The 19,382-nt window shown below is 42.2% G+C and overlaps 1 protein-coding gene across 1 annotated transcript in view; it reads left to right on the top strand.

The window, feature by feature from the left end:
• The window catches only part of LOC108571387, a 29,315-nt gene extending 11,631 nt beyond the window's left edge, over window positions 1-17,684 (top strand). Inside the window, exons 2-4 of the mRNA XM_017933407.1 lie at window positions 3,758-3,828; window positions 13,953-14,222; window positions 17,463-17,684. Coding sequence (XP_017788896.1) covers window positions 3,758-3,828; window positions 13,953-14,222; window positions 17,463-17,579 — 458 coding nt within the window. The 3' untranslated portion in view covers window positions 17,580-17,684. The remainder of the gene's footprint in view (window positions 1-3,757; window positions 3,829-13,952; window positions 14,223-17,462) is intronic.
• Window positions 17,685-19,382: the final 1,698 nt, after the last annotated feature.

The raw sequence follows: 19,382 nt of genomic DNA, 5'->3' as shown, positions 1-19,382 counted from the left end.
GTGCACCATTTCGAAATATTTCCTGCCATTATTCTTTCTATTATATTCGATCAGACAATCCTGTATCCTTGTTTCTTTCATCCTTTCGAAGATATTATCCAAATCGTTACTTTAACGTACTTTTATACAGACAATTTCTGGTCTTCTGTAATGTTTTACTCTATCAAGTCGTACCATAGGAAATATCGAATATTAAACTTCAAAGTCAAACAAGAATGTTGGATTATTTCTAACAACACCCTATGGAAATAATCAAGTAAGGACAAAAATGTCTCCGGGTTATTTTAAACAAAGGCGAGTCACTCACTGCACAATGCCATACCATAATGTAAACAGTTTCTAGGTATAAGGGGACCCCAACTTTCTTTTGGGTGCCCAGAAACAGTCCTTCAGAGGATTCGATAGAGTAAAGACGTTTCCTCTGAGACCGTAAATAAATCGTATATTACAAAGTTAAAAGACTATTTCATTCCATAACCCATTTCCAATAAAGAATTAGCCTTGAATTTCCCAAGAATTGCACGATCTTTAACCCTTTCGTTACTATCGGTGCCTTTAGTTTTGCTCACACTATAACTTTGTAGCCTTTCGGTGCACTTCCACCTTAATTTGATACTTAATTTTATCTTTACGCACTTCCATCTTAGTTTACCGACTTTTAAAACGATACGTCTAATTTTGCAGCGAAATAGCTGCCATAGCGAAAGGGTTAAATTAACACGAAAACGCTCGGAATTTTTCAATTTACGAACCATTAGAAATCACACGTTTCTTTTCCTTCCGACTTGCACATTCTCCGTTCCAAGCACGTTCATTCCGGTAATTAGCCTCGTCCAAGGAAACGTATCCAAAGTCTTCACCGTTAATCACCAAACTTCCAATCCACAGAAGCAACTTCCGAAGTCTCTTATCGGGCCACATGTTCGACGAACGATGGTGGTTTCGCTTAAAGCCTCATTTGCAAACTTGCCGGTCCGGCCAGTTCGTTTGACGATGTATCATAACGAGTTCGGATTGTACCCGTAGCGATTCGTGGGCATATCCCGGGTATTAAAGCGAAGACCGTGCGGATTCGAGCGATAATTAACGTTCGTCATGGAAATGAAACGGTCGCCCACACGCGAGCCATGAGCAGAGAGGAAGGGAGATGGAGAAAACGGGGGTAATAACGTTACACTGTGTGTACGTGTGCATTCGGTGGCGGCCATTGGCGCAGAACAGTCGCCAGGATAAATTCATTCGTTATTTCCGGCTCGATTGTGCCCGGCGTCGGGCAAAAGCTACAGCCGGAATTAGCTGACCGGAAACTGGTCGTCCTACGTATCACCGATCCGAGCCACTGAAAAATTTTCAGCTGCCGCGGGAACGCCCGTTTAATCGCGGAACGCGCAGACAATAATTGCTCTCGCGGGCGCGTGTGTTCTCCTCTGTTCTCTCGCGACGCGACCCGAAATCCGGCGCTTTCGAGCAGTTTGATTAATGGAAATTTAGAAACGGCGTGATTCAGTGGCGCGTGGATATTCCTCGTTGCTGGAAATCGCTGATTGATAGCGTCTTGCCGTGACGTCATTCTGAAATCGGGACAAGTGGGGATGCGGAAGTAATTACGGGAATAGTTGACGGGTTGGAAATGTTTTATCGGTGCCTTTTGCCTGATGCTTCGGTGGGTTTGTTAGGTTTATGGAAAATTTGAAGGAGAATTTCACAATTTTTCGTGTGAAAAAAAAATGAGAATTTGCACGCTAGCACTCTTATTGTCTTGCTCCCCTCGTAATATATTTTATTTGACCAAAAGTGCTCAATTGTTCGCGGAATTTCAGTCAGGAAAATATAAATATTCTTATGACGCTGCAATAATTTAGAAAATTTTAACAATTTCTTACCGTTATGTTGACATACATACACAGAATAATGTGCAACATAGTGTTGATAATATTAGCATATTCTTCTATCGATGTTCGTCGAAAGTTGACCGAATACATATTCATAAGGATGTTTGTAAGAAACAATTAGTGGGATTCGCGGTTTCGTCGCTGTACACAGAATTCGGTAGAGCTAGTGAAATAGGACAGCGTTTGGTCAAACATGTAGAACTACGACAAGTCTATCTAAATAGCGTTCGAGTTACGGTACTCTGTCGTGCTAGTAGAATAACACGGTACGTGATCAGACAACTGAAATACCATTAGAATAGCAGACCAACTAAATACCACAATGGAAAATTATTATCGTACCGAGGGGTGCAAATATACAACCTCCGTCAACTATGAACGATACTTTTTGTCCAAAAGTGATCAATTCTAGGATGACGTATCTGCGAAACTTTTCAGAAAAGCTATCAATCATCGCATGATAAACTACTTCTTTGAAATTGGAATACCGTTAAATTATCGCAAGAATAAAATAAAACAATACACTCCCGTTAAATATTAAAAATACCTTTCGTTTGAAAGTGATCAATCTTGCAATTTTAGCAAGCCTGGATTAAACACCGCAGAATCTTCTTTCCAACAATACTCCATAGGATAGAAGTGAAATTTCTCGCGGATAAATGATCAATTGCACAATGTCACAGTCGGCGAATCTCCGCAAAAGCCATCAATTCTGACAAGATAAAATGGGCCTCGATTGTCCGAGAAAATTATCGAAACTCGCGGCAAATGATCGGCGTTGGCGAGTGTCTCCTCTAAGCGTAAAGGATGAACGAAATATCGGCCGATATACCCGGCGATGGCCGGATGGCCTTCGAATCCGATTGATTCCTCGGGACCGAATATCCATCCTCTATGGTCGTGTGTGCGTGGCGGGGTGGAACGAGTGGGACAAAAGACCTTTCGCATGGAAATGAATCGCGATCGGGCACGGAGTGGCTCTCGTTCATCGACAGATAGCCGCACCAGCCTGGGTAATAATTCTGAAAAATTGTTCCGTTCCCTCTGAGCTCAGTCTGAGACTTCAGCACGTATAAATCGTCCAGGTTCCCTCGATTTCACCGTGATATATCGGTGTTTGCAAGTGTTCCCCGAGAGGCATTACGATCGTATATTCTACGGGTATTGATACAGAATAGCTCTCTACCCGTGTACTCTTCGCCGATATTCTCTCCTCCCCCTTTTTTCCACGTCGAACCACCCGGCAATTTCCCCCTCTATCTCTTATTCCCCGTGTTAATTCACTTCTGTAAATTCCCTTTGGAAAATCTGAATTCTTATAACGAACCACCGCGGTAGTTGGTTCGATTTTCCACGCGACAAAGTTTCGTCGAAGCCACCGCTGGTCCACCACGCCTAATTATTTTTCCATCAATAAACGTTCCGCCTAGCCGGCCGCCGCAAGAAACTTCTTTAAAGTCTTCAGAAAAATCGCGTTAACGTCGAACTTGGGATACTCCGTAACTGGCCGCGTATCAAGGGATTGGGGAAATTAGTTTCGTCTCGATTATACGGCGACCGGAGTTATTAATAAACCTTCTTCGCGATTATCGAGGATGCAAGAACTTGTGCAAGTTGGACGATGAATGATCGTTGACCGAAAAGTTTATAGAGATAAATGGAAACAGGGTGTGACGAGGTTTCACGATCTCGTTGAATTCCCTTTGGAGAATGCGTTTGATAAAGAAACTTTCTGGTGACTTGGGTGTAATTGGAACATTGGAGCCAGCGCACAGCTGGCTAACTATGCATGACGTTAGTATTCCGCGACGCGGTTGCCAATGGTTGGATCCAATTTAATGTTCTGCTCGCTCCTTGGATTTCAGATCTGGACACGATGTTATATGGATACACGAACAACATATACGTGCTGGACCACACTCCTGAATCCCTGCCGGTGAGTACGATTCAGAACGAGCCAGTTAGTCGCGGCTGTTATCTACCGTCCCGTTCCACCTATGTTTGCGCGCGTTTAAGTCGATTGTTCGGGATCGTAATTGCACGCCGTGTGATCGTGCCACGAAATTAATACGGGCATTCTGCGGTCGACCCGCGTGAAAGGAACAGCCGACACTTGTCGCTGAAAGAAAAGATCTTTGTCTTTGTTGCCTTCTATACGAATGGATTCAGATCTGTGGAGATAAGTGAATAGAAGGGTAGTACAACAGGTGACTCAGATACGAGGTTGAAGAAATTATGATTCGCTTTATAATAGAAGGATACTTTAATTAAGTTACAATCTAGTTTTCTGTTCGAGGACACTTTTTGCTCTATTTTTCGATAATTGACAGTACACGTCCCTTCCGTTCCGTAGAAACGAGGGCATTCCCTCATTTCTCCGCGAAATTGAAAAGAGAACTTCCTCCGACAGAAGCGTGCATTTAAATTCATAAATTGAAATTGCGAAAAGTGCAGAATTGAAACTGATCGAAGGATCTGATTGAAATTTTTTCGCTTCGATTTAATTGAGGCATCGAAGCCACAGAGCTGGTCCGGCCCGTTCTTCAAGTTCAATAATAGAAACGACAATAGCTTCCCGACACTGTGGCAGAAACAATGTAACTGTCTTCGGTTCGCGTTCGTTTGACGCGGAACGCGGGACGGTGAATTGAACGTCCGCGGCGGCCGGCCCGTTTCGCAGGGGGAGAATTTAATTAAATTCAACGATAGCGGATCGCTCGACTTTGTTTCCAATTAAAACTTGCAGCCGCGTATTTTGATTAACAGTCGAATTTAATAATAATCGTGTATACAGAATTGCCGTACAGTGACGAGAGAAGTGTGTAGGGAGAGACGGGAGTTCGATCGGGCATTTCTCGCGGCAGTTTTGCGCGCAGAGCGCATCAGATGAAACAAAACGGAAAATACGTAAATTCCCTGGATAAATTGAATCGATACGTGCTGTAATATTAACGAAGTGTAAACTCTATGGAAAAATGAATCGAGTGTGTATGTACACGTTTGAATAATTTGCACGTGTCCGCGACCCCCTTTGTCTTCTTCCTCGTACCGACGAGTAAAACAAAGCGGAACAAAAGGAAGGGCGGCGGGGGGGAACCAGAAAAGAGTTGGGAGTTTGTATTATCCGGATAATTGGAACGGTATGAAATACACGTGGAAAACAGCGTGGATCGGTTGAAGTAGAAAAACAAAAAATGGACGTGTCAGTTTCGTTGCAGAGCTCGTCGTTTTCACGTAACGCGATCTATTTCACCTGTGTTCGGATTAATCATTGGTTAAACCGTGTACGCCGCGCGCACATCATTGTCCATCGAACGAGACGGATCACTTAATTATCCGCAACGTTACGAACCGCGGGGGCGGTTTGCGAAAAATCCCCGGGAAAATCGTCGGAGCGAGACGTGACCGCGTTTATGAATGAGGTTAATTAGTCGTCGAACAAATGATGCCTGCTCGTTAGCGGCAGCCGATTTCGGGTTTCCCTCCGCGATAGGTTAACAAGTTGAATTAACGACGAGGAGTTTCGATCGTGTGCACGCGTTACCTGTAAATTGAAATTAAAAATACTTGGTCTGAAATATCATTGTTCACTTCCACTTCGTGTGTATTAGAACGTGAATAATTTATCGATTCGCCGAGAAAATTCGTTCACGTCCCGGTAAATCCAGCGGCTGGCAAATGTTTCCGCGTTAATTTCACGTATTAATATCGCCGCGGGTGGAAAATTATTCGTTTCCATCGAGAAAATAGGTTTCCCGAAAATTCGCCCCTTTTTCCCTCTCGCGTGACAAATTAGCAAAAATATTCTTCCGCTAGGTTTCTCCTATATTTTCGTTACGCTTGTATATAGCATCAGCCCCTTCTTTTTTAATTAACGCCGAGAGAAAATTGCTCTTTACATTTTCAAATTGCGCAAATAATTAAAACCACGATGTCGGCGTGTACAGAATTTGTACGTAGATCTCGTGGAATGATTTTCCCGGCTGGCAATTTCCGTGCGGAAAATTCAGACACGTTGGCCAGCCAGAAATAAGCCATCAAAGGAAACTGCCGGTAATGCGAGGCCTGCAATTAAGGGTGGAAAATTGATGGAAAATCTGAATTAGAGGCCACGTGCGGTAGAAGTTAGCGTTGTTCGAGAGGGTCAGTGGTCTGTAATCGTGTAGGATTGTCTCTTTTTCGTCGGAGCTCTCGTCGCTGAAGATTGGGCAAAGAGGATGGAAAATATTCGTCGTTGCTTCCGCTACTATCTTCGTTAACCATTCTCCGGTTTAATCCAATTTCTTCCCTATTTTTTCCTCGTACGTCCAGACGAAATTTCGAAATGAAACCTTCGCAACAGCTTCGAATTTCTCCAGATTAATTTCCACGACGAGCTGGAATAATTGTACAGATAAAAACCAATTACAAATTACAATTGAAATTGAAGCTACTTCTCTCGGTGTCGGTGTGTTTCTACCTATTTGCAAGTATCTACCGTAGATATGTATCCGCGAATGTAGATCGACACGCATACACGTACACGTGTCTATATTGGTTATTCGAGTACACGGATACGGTGTACACGATGTTTCGTGTACCGTGTACACAAGACTGAATGTAATTTGCTGGAATCTCGTTGGGCGGGGATCTCGATCCCCGTGGTGACATAGACATTGAATTTCCGGCATCTCGCCGTGGTGAATTGAATCGATCAATCAGTCGTATTCGCGGTAATTAGCTTATAGGATAAAGTGTGCCTACCGGTCCGTTTTCGAGCCGGTAGCGGAATTGAATATTTCCGCCTCTCTCGACCGTCACTGGTGGAACGAATATCATTCTTGGGTTCGACGGTTCGAAAAATATTTCACTTGCAGTCGCGTAGCGGGGCAAATTAACACCGGAAGCTGGTCAGTCTATTTGCTCTGGTGGAACGAAACTTTGAACAAAGCGGTTGTTTGACCGTGATTATCGGTTGTTTGCCAGTTTCGCCTGCCGGCATGTCGACTCTATGAAAGTTCTTTGCGTGAACAGGTAGGTTTCACCTTGTTGGACGTTTATAATGGATTTATGCATTTCTCCGGTGATTATTGGCGGAGTTATTTTTTCGAGATTCTGGGAAATTTGCTAATTACTCTCTCCCTCCTCTCTCACTATAGACTCTATAGATTATATTTCACGATTCGCTATAGATTCACTATAGATTATATTTCACGATTCATTATAGATTATATTACACGATTCGCTATAGATTCACTGCAGATTATATTTCACGATTCACTATAGATTCACTATAGACACTATAGATTATATTAACGATTCACAATAGATTCACTACAGACACTATAAATTATATTTCACGATTCATTATAGATTCACTATAGACACTATAGATTATATTCACGATTCACAATAGATTCACTATAGACACTATAAATTATATTTCACGATTCACTATAGACACTATAGATTATATTTCACGATTCATTGTAGATACACTGCAGATTATATTTCACGATTCACTATAGATTCACTATAGACACTATAGATTATATTCACGATTCACAATAGATTCACTACAGACACTATAAATTATATTTCACGATTCACAATAGATTCACTATAGACACTATAAATTATATTTCACGATTCACTATAGACACTATAAATTATATTTCACGATTCACAATAGACACTATAGATTATATTTCACGATTCACTATAGACACTATAGATTACATTTCTCGATTCACTACATAGACACTATAAATTATATTTCACGATTCACTATAGACACTATAGATTATATTTCACGATTCACTATAGACACTATAGATTACATTTCTCGATTCACTAAAGAAATCAGCTCTCAATATCCAGATTAGCTATAATCATTAGAATCTCTGTGCACTTAGGTCCTTCTTCAGCTTCTATCAAATTTGACAGCGACAAGTGACTTTCATTCCAACTCTCTCATCTCAAGTCATTCTCAAATTAGAGAGGATCGATGAATCGCAGAAACTTTGACAGAAATTTCCACCGTTATAGCAAACTCTAGATTAAAAGTCTCTAGAATCGTTCTATCATGACAATCACGTAAACGACTATAGAAGACGTTCACGGAGGGAGAGAGAGCACTCGCAAATATGAAATCGTATTGACAGTGCTCACAGCCGTATAGAGAAAGTTTCGCCATCGGGGTGAGAGCTGAAGCTGGAAACTTGCCGGAAGTAAGTTCATTCCGGGCTACGCGTCTTGATAAACATCTTAGCGCAGTTAGGTAGCGTTGTAGAAACGAGTCAACGACGGGCTTCGAGATCCTCTACCTTCGCTAAACGAGTCCGTTAGATCCTCTTATTTTTCGCAAAAAGAGAAAACTCTCTCTCTCTCTCTCTCTCTCTCTCTTGAAAGTGAAAACCATTCGGTATAACTTTGCTCTCCTAGAATCAAAAGAATCCTTCTTCTTTTCACGCGTAATGGAAGCGATACCGCGGAACATTCGATTCCATAATGGTGTTTAACCGTTCGGTAACACGATCCTTTCATCCCTTACCTTCTGATTGAAACGAAACGTTCTAGCTTTCGTCGATGGTACTTCTGGTTCTCCGCTTCAACACGAAACTTCCATCGAGTGTTTGGTGAATTTCAGCCTTCTCCTCCCGATCCTGTATTCCACACGTGAATTCTCCGGAATATTCCTCGACGAAGAAGAAGAAAGAGGCTGGGCATTAACTCGTCCTTTCCAGCCGGCTGTTTATCAGCGCCGAAGGACCAAAGGAAAGTTCGGTGTACGCTTGAGGAAAATACGAGAAGAGAGAGAGAGAGAGAGAGATATGTTTCTCGAGGGAATATCGTGGACTATGATCAGGCACCCGGTACATCGAATCAGCTTTCTACTTGTTATCTCCCAGCATTTGATCTCTTTCCCATTTTCTGTGTCCGCTCTTTTGTCGACTGCCCCCTTGGATCCTGGAGACGACGTTGCTCTCTGGACGTTTCTCGTCCTTAGTCGCGACGGAAATAAAGATTCTGCCAATTGCTACTCCGCCCGGAGAAAGGATCCCTCTCTGTGAAAAGGGGAAAACAATCCGACGTGAACGTTTTACGGCGGTGATTCGGATAAACGACCACGCGGGTTAATTGTTCCTTTTTGATTAAATTCGGTATAAAAGTTTGGACGATTTTACGGGGTAACTTTGGTAGAAATTTCACGGGTTAAATATCACCGTTTAATGAAATTTTTCGATGCTTTCTCGCGTCGATAAATTTTCCGAAAATTTTCACCGTTGAATATACGAACAAGCTTTGTACCAGGGGGTCATCGAGGAGAATGGATGCTATTTTGCTTAACCTCGGTTATCGTGAAACCAGCTGGAGTGCGTTTTTACACAAACTGTTTCCGAAAATGACGAGAGAGGCGATTCTTTATCTTTTACGACGCTTATGAAGTATCGCGAGATTGTAGAAATTTCAATTTTCCCTTAGGTTTCTCGCGGAAAATTGGAAAATTTATCGCCCCGAGAGAGTAGAGTATAATACGAAGTTAGAGGGAATTAATTTTCAATTAAAAATTCACCAGCGAGGTTCCTCGGACTTCGAAAATTTCGCCGAATTTTTCGAGGAAGTTCTGACGGCAGTTTCCTCGGCCAGAATTTTTTCCAAGTTTCCCTAAAGTTTCTCGTTATACCTGCCGCTGTACAAACTGCTGTTTCTTCCCTGCTTCTTCCTCCCCTCCCGATATATTTCCAAGGGGTTAGTTCTAATCGGGTCTGTCCACCGAAGCGGCGGCGAAATCGCCGGCTTGCTCGTGAAACTTAAATCAACGCCGAGAAGTTGGTCCCGCCGTGACTTAAACTTTGACCCACCGACCAAATATTAACTCTTTACTCCGTTGGATAAAGAAGAATTTCATCTTTCCCCCGGAACGAACGAGGGAAACTTCTTCCCGGAATCATTGTCAGGACTTCAAATACAGTTCCGCGAGCAGTTTTAAGTCAAAGTTTGCGCAAACTCCGATGATGACTTTGAAAAATCGTTTAATCAACTCAGACAGGGAGCGACTATATTAGATTCAAAAATTATCTTCCTCTGTTAGGGTGAACTCGAGCCCTGAATATTGCACTACGTGCCGTCTATAGTTCTCTGGAAGGACCACCCAAAGGTTGATAACGGCTTTGGGACCGTAGTGATGTGTGACGCTTCTGACTGTCTTGTCTCTGATATTTTTTCTGTTACTCTTTTAAAGACTCCTGTCCCAGCACTCCCGTTTCCCTTTCCTCGTGTCCTCCCTTCCATTGCGCCCTTGGCGTGTGTCCTTTCTGGAAGGAGAACTGGGTTCTTCCCGAGAGAAAGTGGGAGAGATGGGGGTGACTAACTTTTCACCGTTAGGAAAAAAACTCCGGACTTGGTGACGTCGTCTTGCGCCAGGTCACCGCTTGGGTCTTCGGGGTTTATGACATGGCCTGTGTTACCGAGTCCTAATCCTATGAACTAGCGAAACATAATTAAAAAGGTGAAAAAGGGAAAAACTAATTTTGTTAATTCCAAATCCTAATGCTGGTGCACGGATGGTACGCGCATTCAACAAAGGTCTCAAAGATAACTGCCTGCCTGCTCCATGTCATAAACCTCGGTAAGCTAAACTCTAACATCCTCGATGGATCATTCCTTCGATCTTCTGATCGTCCCATGGATTATTTGTATTCCATTTTCATGGTATAGAAATGTATTAATTTTTGTGCTCCATTTTCACAGTACAAAGATGTCTTATTTTTGTGTTCCGTTATCATAGTATGCAAATATATTAATTTTTGTGTCCCATTTTCACGGTGCAAAGATGTCTTATTTTTGTGTTCCATTTTTGTGATATAAAAGTATTTTAATTTTTATGTCCCATTTTCTAGATACAAAAATATGTTTAATTTTTGTGTCCCATTTTCTCGGTATAAAAGTATATTAATTTTTGTGTCCCATATTCACGGTACGAAAACATGTCTTATTTTTCTGTTCCATTTCCAACAAGTCGATGTATAAGTTCAGACACTTTTCCGAGCCATCGCAAAAGGACGAAGTGTATTGTAAAATGTGAAAGCACTTAAATTCTGCGTCTTTTAATTCACCCACAAAGGATCGGTTGAAATTCTACGAGTAATCGACACGAGAATCACCGAGAACTACTTAACCATCGAGTTCCGTCGAATTCCTTTTACGATTCCTCGATTCTTCCTCGAGCAAACATCGAGCAACGCGTTAAAACCCTCCTTCAAATGTACCAGACGGAATCGTTTCCAGCGAAAATTTCGCGCTGGCGAACCGAGTACTAAAAGCGCATCCTCGTTTCTCGCGGACGTTTATGGTTGGTAATAGTTGGAAAGTCTCGTGCCCCAGGGCGAAAAGACTTTTAACCGACGTGTATTTTCCGAGTTCACATCGATTGCACGGTTCCGTCGAGATTTTCCCCCGATTTCGCGCGAGCCAGACCTCGCTTGCTTCGGAAGAAAAAAAAAACACACAACTGCGAAACCATTTGCATTTCCCCCCTGGTGAAATATTTATGCGAGGAATATTCATAACGAAAATTATCGCATGCAAATAGATATTTAATAATGTATCACCGAGCGAGGGATTTACATTCGATTAATTAACAACCGTGTGAATCGAATGTACTCTACCTGGTGAATCAACGAAGATTGCAAAGTTATCCGATTTCGTTTCTTTTCGCGAATGAATATTATAAATATCACGGATGTTCCACGAGAGAGAGAAATTATCCAGGAAATAAGGATATAACGTCGCCTAGCCGGTGGAATATTTTTAGTTGAGCTGAAACGTAGTTTTTTACGTGTCACTGAATATTTCTAACGGACGGTGAAATTATCGCGACGCAGGTGAAAATCACCAGAGTCTTCTCTCTCTCTCTCTCTCTCGCTCTTCCTGGTTGGGTTCCTTCCGCACGTAAGTCGGGGATCGTTCCAATTATTTTCTTCCAGTGAAACGATCCCCACGTTCGCGTTGTAATAGCGTTAACCCGCGATCGTTTGTTCCCCGTGTCTGGTTCCCAACCTAGCCAGGAGAACCTTTAATGATCCACCACCGATAATTAAGCACGCTGTTTCCTGTCGTACGTAAAATTCGATCAACCAGCCGCCTATTCGGCCTGCGAGAAACGCGTGGGAGCTGCTTAAGTTTTTAGTTAAAGTGTTGCCGATGAATTTCTGTAACGTGTAATGAACGAGCGAAGAGAGCGCGAGTAATTCACGGGGAATTTTTGCGTCGAATATCGCGGGGATCTCTTTGATTAAACGTCAGAACGGGGTTAAAGTGTCTGTAATTTTGAAATTTCTAACGGAACTTGAGGCAGCTTGTTACAGAAGGCAGGGAAATTGGTCAAAGAATTACGCGAGTGCCATTTCAGTCAGGCTAATTAACGAAATGAACAGATGTCGACGAGGATTGAGTTACCCTTTTCTTGCGCTATATCAACTTTGTGTTTCAATGTAGACTCTCTTTGTGAGGAATGTGAAACGTTTTATTCGTAGAATTTTCTGAAGATATGTTTTATCTACTGTGGTGTAACTTTAATGATCTCTCAGCCACTGGATTGCTTCAAAGAATTATCATTCTTGCACTGTATCAACATTTCAACTTTGTGTTTCAACGTAGCATTCCTTTATGAGGAATGTGAAACGTTCGATTCGTGGAATTTTCTGAAGGTATGTTTAATTATCTCTCCACCACAGAGTTTCTTCGAAGAATTATGATTTCCTGGGTTGTGTCAAGATTTCAACTTTGTGTTTCAACGTAGCATTCCTTTATGAAGAATGTGAAACGTTCTATTCGTGGAATTTTCTGAAGATATGTTTAATTGTCTCTCAGCCACAGGATTGCTTCAAAGAATTATCATTTCCTCGGCTGTGGCAACATTTCAACTTTGTGTTTCAACGTAGCATTCCTTTATGAGGAATGTGAAACGTTCGATTCGTGGAATTTTCTGAAGGTATGTTTAATTGTCTCTCAACCAGAGAATTGCTTCAAAGAATTATCATTCTTGCACAGTAACAACATTTCAACTTTGTGTTTCAACGTAGAATTTCTTTACGAGGAATGCGAAGCCTTTTATCTGCAGAATTTTCAACCAAAGGATACATTTCATTCACCCTGGAGTAATGTTAATTGTCTCAAACCGTAGGATTGCCTCGAAGAATTAAGGAAACACGTAGAAAACGTTTCGTCTGGGTCCTCCTTTGACAATCCAGCGGGAGAAGAGGAATTTCTTTCGAATAGGTTGTTTTCTTCGTTAGACTCTTTGGCACGACGATATTCGTCGTTAGAAAAATCCTTTTCGCCTTAGGCGTACCCGTTGTTGGAAAAGACTCAAAGAGTTCGCGCCGATCTGAAACGAACGAAGACAGCGGACGAAGAGAGGCGAAGGCACTCGCGAGTACGTCTTACCTCGTTAAGAGAATAATGCCCTTCCGGGGCAAGCGACGAGCTTCCACCCCCCTGGACTAACGAGAGTCAACGATGCAGACAGGCAAAAACGACCACGGACACCCCTTGACAAAAGCCAATCAACCCTACGAGTTCGTTGATGCGATCCTTTGAAGTCGAGAGGGAGAGGGACTTGTGGAACAACAATTAGACGTTTCGTCGGGGTTCCTTTGGACGACACAATTAGTCGCTTAATGATACTCTTTAGTCTTTTCACGAGGGCAGAAACTTCCTCGAATTTTCAAACTTCTAGGAATTTTAGAATCACAGGAAGTGACAATTTTTGAAAGTTTGGGAAATATTTATTATTAACATTCTCGTCCATTATTCTACCTAATTTTTCTCCACAGATTTGCACTATTCGTCGGAATTAGGATTTATGCAAAGTAGGAACTAAGGAAGCAGGAAAAAATGAACGAGGGATATAAAAGTACCACAACGATTCTTGTTTTCGTTTGAATTTTTACTTCTCAATCGATACTGTACACGAATATTTGAAAAATGAACTTTTGAAATGGTTGAAAAATAGATATGTTTATTCTTGAGAATTTAGAACGAATTATAGGGGCTGATGGTGATGTTTGGATGCAGGATATGGACATGCTGCAACTGTTCGCCTCACCGGCGGGTCGAGCACTGCTCACCACTGACAATCGACGGAGAGGATCGACGTCGACCTCCTCCTTGTCTCGAGAGTCCTCTTCGAGGCTGAAGAGAGGCAGAAGACCATCGGGTACAGTCAGTGCGCCGACCACACCGCCGAGGCAACGCAAATCGAGCGCGGAACTGTACAAAGAAGCCGTCGAGATCCTTGGACTCACCTGTTCGTTGACTGATAGCTGCCGATGCATCGATTGCCAGGTGAATACCCTCTTTACCTTCGTTCTATTCTACTCTGACAGATTTTTCCAATTTATGTCTAATATCCAGCAAGTAGAATTCGAGGTGATTTCTCAGGCATATCGAAAAAACATTGTAATCAACTTCCAAGTACAATGTTCCGTGGCATACCCGCGGGACCTTAGCCTTCCCTTTGTCATGATTTGACCGTCTTGAATAGCACGGGTGGTTAGCAGTTTGTACAAGGGACAATCTGCGAAGTGCAAATTGCAAGCACGTTTATGACACGCAAGCCAGTAAAGTCGTTTTTGAGAGTCGATTTATTTTTATCCTGCAATTGTATTTCTTCGAGTTTCTTCGTCCTCAACGACTAATTGCATGTGCCATAAACGTGAATCTCCAAAGGGTCATCGAGACCGGGCCCAGCGACCGTCGACCAGATCAGGTCGCAGGATCCAAGCCAAATTTCCCACATAACGTCTTCCACCTCCCCAGACACCACCTCCCCTGCCCGGAATAGGTGGGTGTCGGTGGATCTATCACCTGATTGACAAAAATACGTACCAATCAGGTGACAAGACCGGCTCGGAAATTCGAAACATCGTAATCTCTAGTTCAACGCACGTCATCCACACCACTAATCCATCATTCAACTGCTTCATTAAAATAGTCTACTACGAATTATTTCATTCACGTTTAAACTTCATTATCACACCCCTAATATCCTTACGGTCGTAAGGACATACGCGAGTATAGACAGACGCGTATTCTCGTCAGAAACATACAATTTTATCAAAATTAAAACACTCGGTGAAGTGAAACGTTATGATGAAAGGATGGAGATTTTATTTAACACTGGTTGCACCAAAAAGGAGAATATTAGTGTGGCGACCGCCACGGGGGGGCCACGCACTGATGCCTGGCGACTCTTGGCCCTCGAGGACAAGAGTATCGCCTCGGAAATGCAGGCCTGCGCCCCCACTTCCTGCGACTTTCCCAGGGAAAAGGGGCTACTTAAGGGAGCCCCGAAAAAGGCACGAGGCCTTTCGTCGTAGACTTCCTTTCTACGCACTGGGGCCTGGCGACTCTTGGCCCTCCAGGCGAAGAATCGAGAGATGTTTTTCCAAACATCTCCGAGTTTCTTCGTCCTCGAGGACAAGAGTATTGCGCCCCCACTTCCTGGGACTTTCCCAGGGAAAAGGGGCTACTTAAGGGAGCCCCGAAAAAGGCACGAGGCCTTTGGCCGTAGACTTCCTTTCTACGCGCATCGTATCGCCTTGCATCTAAAATTAGTTTAAGTATTATTGGTTGAATAAATATATCTTTGTTACCCACTTCACGTCACTTCCAAATTAGAAAATATCCTTTTTGTCACTCGTGAGAGATAGAAATTCCCAAGGAATACAAGAGATTAAAAAATGAAAATTCAATTTGCTCGTGCATCCGTAGCAGCCGTACTAAAAGTAAATACGTATATATATGCACGTAGGACGCGTAATTGCGCCCATTCACGAAGCCACTTACAGAGCGCGTGCAATTAGCGGGAATCGGCGAGAATAATCTTGGAAATTAAGGGGGATATTGTCTCGATTCGAGAACTAATTGCCTAACCCCTGTGTGTACCAATTACAGCCTGGGTTGGTGAGGCGCGGCGTCATTGATTGGCCATTTTCTCAGCGGCGCGTAAATATTTCTTTGTCCCAGTTTCAGCCGGTGTTCTCGTTTCGTGACGCGAATGGAAGAAAATGAAACGTGGCCGCGGCTGTTTGAATTTAATTAAAAATTTCCCCGGCTGGAACGGTTAACCAGCTGGCAGATTCAGTCTGTTGGAAATTTTTCAATACGCACACGTGTGCACGATTATAGAATTCGAAGGAGAGAGAGAGAGAGACTGTTAGCTTTCGAGCTTTGGATATTTTTCTCCATTCGTGACAAAGGTTTATTCTTGAGCCTTTTACGGTCAGGGAATTTTCACATTGAGCCTTGGAGCTTCCAAGGGTAGAGCTGTTTGGCATTGAACTTCCAAGGCTGGCTGTTTTCCTTCGCTTGGACTTTCAGTGGCTGGCCTGGAACCTTCGACCTTTTAATTGTTAGCTTACAGAGCTAAATTACTTTGTGGCCGGAGGGTGAGCTCTGAATGGTGAAAAGCTGCGACCTCGAAAATTCAATGTCGCCAAGCTCTGATCCCTAAAATTGGGTATCAGCGTTGATGTTGAAATTTTAATGTTACAAAGCTCTCATCTCGGAGATTTCATCCTGCGAAGCTGTGATCCCTGAAATACAGAGTCACAGAGCATTTGCCTTGAAGTTTTAATATTGCAGAGATTTGCCTTCGAGAATTTAGTGTCACAAGGCTCTGTTCAAAGCTCATTATCTAATTGAGTGTTGGAAAACTGAGAATCACAGAGCTCTTGTCTGGAATTTTTAATACTGCGAGGCTTAGGACCTTCCAAATAGAGTGTCATAAAGCTTTGATCTGTAAAATTTCGAGTCACAGAGCGTTTACCTCGAAATCTTAGTATTGTAACGCGTTGCCATCGAAAATTTAACGTCACAGAGCTCTGCGATGCAAATAATTGAGTATCATAAAGCTCCGACTCATAAAATTCACAGTCACAAATCTCTCGTCTTAAAATTTCAATATTACGAAGTTCCAACCTTGAAAATTTACCGCCACGAAGCACTGAGCTTGCGAAATTGAGTCTCATAAAGCTCCGATCTCTGAAATTTCGAGTCACAGAGCGTTTACCTTGAAATTTCAATATTACAAAGATTTTACATCGAATTTAACGTCAGAGAGCTCTGCGATAAAGCTCCATCTCACAAAATTCACAGTCACAAATCTCTCGTCTTAAAATTTCAATATTACGAAGCTCCAACCTTCAAAATTTACCGCCGCGAAGCACTGAGCTTGCGAAATTGAGTCTCATAAAGCTCCAGCCTTCAAAATTTCATGTCACAGAGCGTTCCCCTCGAAATCTGAATATCTCGAAGCGTAGATCTCGAAAATTTAGCGTCACAGTGATCTGCTACATCAAATTGAGTATCGTAAAGCTCGAATCCCTAAAATTTCGAGTCACAGAGCGTTCCCTTCGAAATCTGAATATCTCGAAGCGTAGATCTCGAAAATTTATCTTTCCTACTTCATCAAACATCGTTCTGTCACTTTCATGCACACTTTCGAAATCACCTCGAAGGATACAACAATCCCTTATAATCCAGCTAACACGACATTCACGACATTATTCTTCTACTTTGCAGAGTAATTACTTCGACTGCGACGACGATTTCGGTGACGCGAGAACGGAATTGGCTGCGGGGACTCCCATTCTACTGGACCACGCTTTGTCGCATCCGCTGACGTGTTCCATACAGTAGCAGCCGAATAGCTCGTTTCGAAATCGACCTTGCGCTAGTCTGGTCCAGCTCCTGGCGAACCGGAAATCATCGAGGTGTCGAGGATCCATCGGAACCGCTGAATTTAGGACGAAGTGGAGATATTCGACGCGTGCACACCTTCGGGGGCAATCTCGAAGGATCGTCGAGAGGGGCGAATTAAACGGAGAAAGAAAGAGAAAGAAAAGTTGGCTTTTTAATTAATATATATATATATACACATACAACAATAAAGAACTTCTTCCACTGCGCCGAAAATCTGCACGAATGGTCTTGATTCACACGTGTATGCTTGTTCAAACACAAAAAAATAATTCGCTCGTCCTCTTCCAAACTCCTTCCTAATTGCGTTCGTTGCGTTTTTTGTCGACCAGACACGTCGACAGTTGTAATCAATTGTATATTATTGTACGTGTACAGGAAACGACGATGTGAAAGAAAGAGAGACGTGCAGCGACACCCTGAACTAACATTTTTGTATATTCCAATTGCGTTCAAATAATTGTAAACACGTTGGATCCGTGGGTTAAGAATTTACTTGCTAGCACAGGCACGAAGTTTCGATTTGTAGAGAGAGAGAGAGATAGAGAGAGAAAGCAGCAGCGAAGAAAGCAGAATTGCTTCGATCTGATATACGCGACCTCATGTGATTCATTCCTCTCATCGTTCTCCTCGATGCGAAAACACAGTTCTCAAACTGAAACAATTTCACCGCGACAAAGTTCGCGTCGTCGCGAAGGCAAATACGACAAATATATAATTTCTGGACAATATTTAACGGAATAAGTCACACACGCTCCGCATTTCGTCTTTTTCTTCTCTCTTTTTTCGTCTTTTTTACGTGTATACGAGAACGAAACGCCAGGCTTGCCTGTACCTAGGACTGTTCACATGTACAAACTGTCCCTGAACGTACAAGAAAATTTCACGAAACCAAAAATTCCTCGACGAGAGAAGGGAGGGGAAAAAAAAGAGAAAAAGAAAGATAGCAAAACTTCGAAGCACCATCAAAGTTTCATGTTTTTATTGACAAATATTTCTATGCGGTCATTCCGAAAGAATTTCGAGGAAATGTAACGAAAAAAACCAAAAAAAAGAAAAAAAAACAAATTGGGGAGAAACGAAGATGTATATTATACAAATACGCTCGTCTGGCTCAAATTGGACGAATTTATTTATCGACGCGAGAAAAACGACACATGCCAAATGAATATAAAACGATGAAAAAATAATGCGCCAAATTTCTAATATAACTAGCGATAACGATAATAATAATAATAATGATTACAGAATAAATAAAACGATAACCCTAATAATTAATGAATAATAAACTTCGATCTAGTCGGAAAAAGTGTAACGTGATTTAAGAAACGTTTACTAGGTGACATTTAAATGGTTCGTCGGCGATGTCTTACAATTATATATATATATATATTATATACATACGTGTATACATACACAATTATATTTACTACACGTTTTATTATTATACTTCGATTAAGTCTAGTAGGGTATAATATATACGTTGTTGAACGTTATGAGCTCGCGAACAACTCGAATAAAAGAAAAAGAAAAATGGAAAGAAAAGTAATAGAAAGAGAGGGAGAGAAATAGGAGGTGAAAAAGTTACACGAGCAGAAAGGTGTGAGGAGGAGGAAAGAAAGTGTAGCACGTTGATACGTAGAATTTATTATGCGCGTCGAACACGTATGTGCGATTAAGTTTTATAAAAAAGAGATTAAAAAAAGAGAGAGCGACTCCTTTTTCTTTTTTTGTTCGTTGGGT

This window comes from Habropoda laboriosa, unplaced genomic scaffold (genome assembly GCF_001263275.1).
Source record: "Habropoda laboriosa isolate 0110345459 unplaced genomic scaffold, ASM126327v1 scaffold57, whole genome shotgun sequence".
In the NCBI taxonomy this organism is placed as follows: Eukaryota; Metazoa; Arthropoda; class Insecta; order Hymenoptera; family Apidae; genus Habropoda; species Habropoda laboriosa.
Note: the sequence above shows the minus strand (reverse complement) of the source record. Positions and strands in the feature narration are given on the sequence as shown.